Genomic DNA, 7,500 nt, shown 5'->3' with positions numbered 1-7,500 from the left:
TGCTACCTGAAACAAGTCATGACCATCCCCCTCCCTCCGAAAGTGGTCAGCATGGCCAATGTAGTGTCTGGATTCTCCGTGAACTGTTAGAACATACTGTGCACATACTGCACACACTCATAACATTCTATGAAAGATTTTTGATCAATAAAGATCTGAGGTCAGTTTCCTGAAAGCTTCATAGGCTTAATTTCTCCTGACAAGCCAGCCACAAACACAGAAGTGTTAAATGCATTAAATGAATAACTGTGTTGGTCTAGGAGAGGAATGGGCCTGAATTTCCAAAAGAGATAAAGTACTATTGTAGCTACAAAGCTTTCGTGAAACTGATCCCAGTTCAGTTTATAATATAGTGGAATGGAGTATAAAATAAAAACATTGCAGAATCTTATTGTGGAATTATTGTTTGTTTGTTTGTGTGTGTTTGTATGTCTGTGTCTGTGTCCCACCTCTCCCTCTGCTCCCCCCCCCCCCTCCCTATCCCCACAGTCAATTGGTCTCACTTTCTCTCTATCCCCCCCCCCCCCCCCTTCTCTCTCTGTGCTTCGATGCCACTCTCTTCTCTACCACCCTCCCTTCTCTTGCAATCCTCCGTTTCTCTGTCCCCCTCCCCCTCTTCCCCCTCCCCCGTGGGAAAGCCAGAGCAGTGTGATTGTGGTTGTCCTTCCTGGAAGCTGTGGTAGCGACTCTGGCTCCGCTGCTCTGAGGCCAGAATAGAGCCAGGCAGTCAGTGTGTGTGTGTGTGTGTGTGTGTGTGTGTGTGTGTGTGTGTGTGTGTGTGTGTGTGTGTGAGAGTTCCACAAACATTCCCCCGCCATACCGTCCGTCTGACCGCCGGCCAGCCTCGCACGAGAGCCACGCCGCTACCGCGGTTCAGCCCCGACGCCAGTCCCAAAGACTCACATTACAGCACGCACACACGCACACACACACACACACACACACACACACACACACACACACACATACACACACACACACACACACACACACACAGAGAGACACATACATACACACGCACGCACACACACAACATAAATAAAACTCTCGCCACAGGACACACACACACATACTGCATACACTCACACAAACTGCATACACACGCATAAACAAAACACTGAACAGCATGAAAACATACACACACACACACACACACACACACACACACACACACACACACACACACAGACATACACTACACATTCACAACTGACAATACACACACACTGCAGAACACACACATATACCACAGACCTCATAGATATTGTATCCTGAAGTAGATCAAAGTGTTTTTGAATAGTAAACACACACAAGTTTTCTTCTCCCTCTCCCCCCCCCCCTTTCTTCTCTCATCCTCTTGGAGCCATTTTGGTGTAGTTAAGTACAATTATCATGATCTTCATGAGAAACAACTCGTTACCACTGTCAGTCATAATTATGCTTTTTAGAGGAGTCTGTTATGTTTGCAGAACTCTGGGGTATTTACACGACACTCCACCATGTTCCTACCCCTTATACCCTCACTCACCCATACCACCCTCTCTTCTCCTTTTCACTCACTCTCATTCCCCCTTTCTGTCTTTAACTCTCATCCCTCTCTTTCTCTCCCCTTATCCCAGTGGGGGAGACAGTGGCATGCACAAGCAGACAAACAGACAGAGAAGATATCCGTTGGTAGACCACAGGGTTGGAAAGAGAGGCGGCGATAGATAGATATGGAGTTAAACCTAATTATATGTTGTAGCCAATGAGAGGGCACGGTGATGGGCCTGTTTGCTTCCCCGTGGCGGCCCAAAAACACCACCCGCGCCGACCATGTTTATCTTCTGCGGCCCAGGACCGCAACTCCCATCAGCCAGCAGGAGAGATGCTCCGATACCATTGCTAGACATCATATATTTTTACAATTTTGGTGTCTGTGGAGAAGTTGCACTTAGGCACAGAGCTAGGATCAGATTACTCTTCCCTAATCCTAACGTTAACCATTGGACAGAGATGTGACACTGACCTCAGATCAGTGTCTAGGGTCATCCTAACTCTGCTCCACTACTTCTGATGCTGCTCAAACTACTGTTTTTGTTGTTGTTGTATCGCTATACCAAGAGGACATCCTTGAGGTACAAGGGCTACATCTAAGTTTAGAAGTCGCAGGCAGGGCTACCTCATCAAAAGAGTGTGATTCCCAATCCCCTCCGCTACATTAATCTGTTGGCCACTTTGATGATGTGTAGCATCCCTCGAAATAGCAACCTGTGGGTTTAAGCAATGACTCCCCCTTGTGGTCATGGGTAACTCACCCAGAGAGAATATGGGTGAGATGCCTTGCATTCTGCAACATATTTTGTCTCCCTCACAAACTCACATTCATACTCACACTCACAAACACACTCACACTTGATGAAAAGGTTAAGAAGAGACGCAATCATATATGGACTTTTTCTTTATATACCATGTTTGTCAGACATTCAATGTCAATTCAACAAAATCCTTCAAGGTAGTAAAATGCATTTAAATGATTCCAATGATGAAAAACAAAACAAAATGAGAGAAAAGGTCTGTTCAGCTCATAAGAACAGTTGGAGAGGGGTCTTTCTTGTGAAGAGATCCCATTCTAAGGCTCTACGGTAAACTCTTGCATTTGGCTGTGTCTTCAGCCCCCTTTCATAGAGAATAAAACAGGACGAAAATCCACAGAAAAAAAACATCCTATGTAAGTCAGTCATCCGTAGTTCAAAGTGTCCGCTGTTAATTCACATTAGCATTGTATATGTATTCGTTCTCTGTGTTCTGCAGGGAGTTGTTTGGTCGTGGAGCACAAGTGACTGACCGATGCTGTGTACAAGAGTCTTTTTGTCAGTCCATTTTGAGGAGAGATCGGGTGAGAAGAGTCTTATATGGCTTATAACTTTAGAGACGATGACCTGAACAGAGATTGAATCAGAAGGCACCAATCTCAAACTGTTTCTCAAATGGCATCCTAATGACCCATTCCTGTATAGTGCACTATTTTTGACCAGAGCCCCAATGCACTACATAGGGAATATGGTGTCATTTGGGATGTGCATCAGAAGGCTCCTATTTCTGTCCCCCAGGCCTGTGATGATTTAGCGGAATTCCCCATGCCCCTGCGCTGGCCCACGGGAGACCCCAGAGGGGCAAAGGGCCTGAAGGAGACTTGTGGAGGAGCGGTTGAAGAGGAAGAGGAGGAGGATGAGGATGAGGAGGAAGGGGTGAGGAGAGGCGAGGCCCTGTGACCACTGGGAGTTTGCTGGGTGAGTCTGTGAGCGGGGGAGGGGGTGAGGGCCGGGGAGGAGGGGAGGGAGGACATCCTCCGCACAGACGCCAAAGTGGCAGGGGCAAGCAGTGCCCCCTGTTGGCAGCCCAGGGGGGCGAGACGCAGGGCAGGTGGGGAGGGGGAGGGATAAGCCCCCAGGAGAGCTAGCTCCCTCCTCCCCCCGTGGAAGTGGGGTGTGGAGGAGGCTGGAGAGGAGGGGGAGATCTGGGGGAAGGAGGCCCAGGGCCAGGGAGGGAAGGGCAGGGTGGTGGAGGGAGGTGCCTGGAGCAGCAGGGGGTCCAGCTCACTGGCGCAGTGACTCAGGTGGGAGACCAGGCGGGCCCCGATGGGGTCTGGGGATTCCACCCCTCCTTCCAGGGAGCTCAGGTACCGCACCACCTCCCCTACACACTCTCTGAACCCCAGGGTCCTATAGTCCACTGCCAGGGCCCGCGCATCAAAGTATCCTGAGAGAGAGAGAGAGAGAGAGAGAAAGAGTGTGAAGGTGAAAAAATAATTTATAGGTTACTTAAAATACACAGTGCTACAGACAGAGTTGATGCTTGCTGGGAACATGACGCCCAAGGGTCTCACCTTTGCCCCCCATGGTGTGTAGCAGTTTAAGGTGGTCCACAGTCATCTGTAGAATCTCAGCCTTCTCTAGCTTAGAGGAGCCCTAAACAAAAGAGCAGGAGTCAACATCACGATAGGAACATCATCAGGTGTGCTTTGACCCAATGACAGATGTTGTTAAGCTGGTTGTAAACAATGTCAATGTCTATGGTTTATTGGTTTTATTGATTGAGTGAGACGATTCATTGAGTGATGCAGAGAAGCAGTCCTGCTACTCATTGAATGTGTACAGTATGTTGATCGTACTTATGTTAGGCTGGTTGATTGGTCAGTCTGTTGAGAGAGTCTCTCTGGATGTTGGTTACCTGTTTCTCAAAGGCGCTGGGCACCAGTCTCCTGAGCTCTGATAGACTGTGGTTGATCCGGTCTCTGCGTCTCTTCTCAATGATCTGAACAACAGGAGCAGGGAGACAGTAAGACAGACAGTAAGTGGAAGATTAATAAGAGACCAATGGACAAACCCTGACTTTGAGATGAACCACTTGAACTTTTGCTGATAGATTGGTGCAAATTCAAGTCAAGTTTAAAGTCGGCCCATAGGGTTACCACATCTCTGTAATATCTTGCATCTTGCTGGGTATGATACAATAAGGGGAGTGTTTGAGCTTTGGAAAAGAGGATACAGTACAAGTGAATGAGATAAGACTTACCCCTCTTCTCTTCTTCCGGGCCAGAATCTGAGAGGTACTTCCTGGGGACATGGACCCAGTGACTGGACTGTATCAGAGAGAGAGAGAGAGAGAGCGAGAGAGAAGGAGAGAGAGAGGAAGAGAGTGAAGGGGGGGGGGGGGGGGGGGTAGAGAGAGAGAGACAAGAACAGAGAAGCAGAGACAGAGGGACACAGAGAGAGGAGTAGAAACAGAAAGAGGGATGTTTACTTTGATGTCATTGCATATTGTTGTGGTTATTCTCTCTAATATGATGCAGGGGCATGATGGCACGTCATCACTCTCAATCGAATTTGTCGTTTGGGCACAACGAGACGCGGGGAGCGGCTGGGGGGGGTGGGGGGGATTGTTTTGGTTTAACGTGTTTCTGGACATTAGTTTCAGTTGGATGACATGCTACGCTCCTTCCATCTTACCAAAGCATTTCTAGACAGATAATTATATATCCGGAGGACATTGCTTTAGCTAGCAGCGGCTCCAACATGCAGTTTCTGGTCTGGGTTCTTCTGAACACAGTCACTCAATATGGATCCTGTTTGTGTGTGAGCTCTCGTTTTACATCTTAAAAGGGATTGACAGCTTGGAGTCTTTTAAACAGTGCACTCTTCAGTTCATCAAAGACTTACTGCGTTCACATGAGATTCTAACATAAGGGCTGCCAGTTTTCCTATATGTTTTTGTTTAGATTTATGTTGTATGATATCTGTTCATTCCTTGAAGAGAGAAGCCAGAGTCTTCTGTTTACTTCTGTTCTGTGTCATGATGCAACATTATATTGGTTCAATTTGATCCATGCACATGCTCTTTAGTAAAAGATTTATGGTGTCATGTACCTATATGAGTCTTGTTTATACTCTATAAGAGCAAATGCAGTTTTATGGTAGATAGTCTCATATACAATAAATAACAACACTATACTCCATGCTTTCCTTCAAACTACAGTCAACCTGGGTTTTCCCCTGTGTTTCATTTTACAACTTATTGTTACAGCTATATTTCTATCAATTTAATTAATGCTGTGCTGCGTCACATTCTGGGCAGGGTTTGTTTATGTCATGTTTGGGTAATGAGGACAGTCATGTTTATCTTTCTGTCGATTCTTAATATAGAATTCACATTAGTGAACACATGTTCCCATTTGTTGTGAGATGTCTTAGGCTACACTACATACTATAGAAACGAAAATCCTCACCACCAATATGAAATGTGGTTTCAAAACTAATTTCGATCAAATCGGACTTTGCAAACATTCTGTTCTTTAAACCAGAAAGCACAATCTCCAGTTTCACAGTTTCCAAGTCAGTTCCCAAAACGGTGACTCGTTTCCCCCTCCCCGCTTATAAAAAGCAGAGGGAAATCAAAGACTTTACATGAAACAGGACAAAAAATGTAAAACAGAACCAAACTGGAACTATTTGGGGAGTTTAAACAGCATGTGCAAACAGTTTGTCAGGACCAAACACTAAATGAAAACATCGTAATAACTCTGATTTTGGAGACACAAGTCAAACAAAATCAATTTGAGTGTCAATCATTCATACCGCTTCACGTGCCTGTCCACGTTGCTGTGTAGGACACTGACATTAGCTATTGTATTTGTTTGTATTACCACTCTGTCTCTCTAAGTCTGTCCATCTCTCATAGTGTCCATGTGTTCACAAATATAAGTCAATAGCACAACACAACCATAAGGTAACTAAATGGATTGGTTTAACTGTCTGTTACAATCCCCTTCCATGGGCTACATGAATTGAGGATTGTCTTCCGTTAATATCTGAATGTATTGTTGAGCTCTTAAAAGAGATTGACTGGGTTAGGGTTAGGGTTAGGGTTAGGGTTAGGGTTAGCACATTGGGTTAGGTTTGGCACATTGGATCATGTACATATGTATCCTTTGGATATGATAAATAAACATTGAATTGATTTGATTTGATTTGATTTATTTACTCTCATGCCTGTGTTGTTTCTGTATATTGAACCAGCAGCATGCCACATGCCAATCCCCATTTTTATCTGAGGTTAATATGTATTATTATCTCTATAATAGTCCAGTGTAAACAAGAACATGTGTCTGTCGCACTACAGAATTGTTTCATGTGTAAACTTGACACCACCCTGTTCAACAATAGAGTGAATTTGAAAGTTGAAAGCATTGTAGTCCTGTAAAGTATAGTACATGAATGCTTGATCAGCAAAATTCCATAATCTAAGGTATCCTTGCTCAGCCACCTACGGTTCTGTACAACCTCAGGCGTGATTGGTCAACAATCATCAAGCTAAAGTGGGATTGGTCAGTATCCTATTAACACAGGTGGGATTTGGTCATGAGGTTTATTCAGGAGGATGTCACATTCAGAATCACATAGAAATGTCATGTGCTGAACTGAAACAGTGCACCCCAATGAATAAGGCAATTGATCAACATCCCACAAAAGTGGTGGGAAAAAGGTAGGATTGGTCAGAATCCCTGGTTGGTGGACTGTGCTCACCAGTAGTTGTCCTCCTGCCCAACATCGATGAGCTCATCTGTATCCGAGTCCGGAGAGCTGTAGTCATGAGGTCTCTTCATGTCTCCTCTTCTTCCTCACTGAAGGGATGGATGAAACAGTGGATGGATGGATGGAAGGATGGAAGGAGATGTGTACGGAAGACTGTGCAGAGCGAAAGAGACTGCGTTGGTCTTGTTTGGCGCTTGCTAACACGACATGCGCTGGAGACTAGGGGCAACCTCTGGAGCCAATGCCCACCCTCTGAGCCTCTCTCTCTCTCTTTCTCTCTCTCTCTTTCTCTCTCTCTCTCTCTCTCTCTCTCTCTCTCTCTCTCTCTCTCTCTCTCTCTCTCTCTTTTAGCTTTACTTCAGAAATATTGTTTCCCCCGCCGTCCTTGTGTCGCCTTTGTATGTTTGACTTCTTTGTTTTATTTCTC

General features: G+C 45.6%; 2 protein-coding genes across 2 annotated transcripts in view; one reads left to right on the top strand and one right to left on the bottom strand.

Moving 5' to 3' along the window:
* Positions 1-303, top strand: part of LOC310812584 (coagulation factor XI-like) — a 4,228-nt gene extending 3,925 nt beyond the window's left edge. The window contains exon 9 of the mRNA XM_083681208.1: positions 1-303. This exon is cut by the window's left edge and continues 7 nt beyond it. Coding sequence (XP_083537334.1) covers positions 1-90 — 90 coding nt within the window. The 3' untranslated portion in view covers positions 91-303.
* Positions 304-3,064: 2,761 nt separating this feature from the next.
* heyl (hes related family bHLH transcription factor with YRPW motif like) lies at positions 3,065-7,144 on the bottom strand (the record flags this gene model as incomplete). Its single annotated transcript, XM_083680058.1, has 5 exons — positions 3,065-3,741; positions 3,869-3,950; positions 4,213-4,296; positions 4,558-4,624; positions 7,065-7,144. 5 exons carry the CDS (start codon positions 7,142-7,144, stop codon positions 3,065-3,067), a joined length of 990 nt encoding a protein of 329 aa, XP_083536184.1.
* Between the last annotated feature and the right edge of the window lie 356 nt (positions 7,145-7,500).

This window comes from Argentina silus, assembly GCF_951799395.1.
Source record: "Argentina silus genome assembly, chromosome: 11".
Classification (NCBI taxonomy): Eukaryota; Metazoa; Chordata; class Actinopteri; order Argentiniformes; family Argentinidae; genus Argentina; species Argentina silus.
The sequence above is the reverse complement of the archived record's forward strand: the minus strand, read 5'-3'. Positions and strand labels throughout refer to the sequence as shown.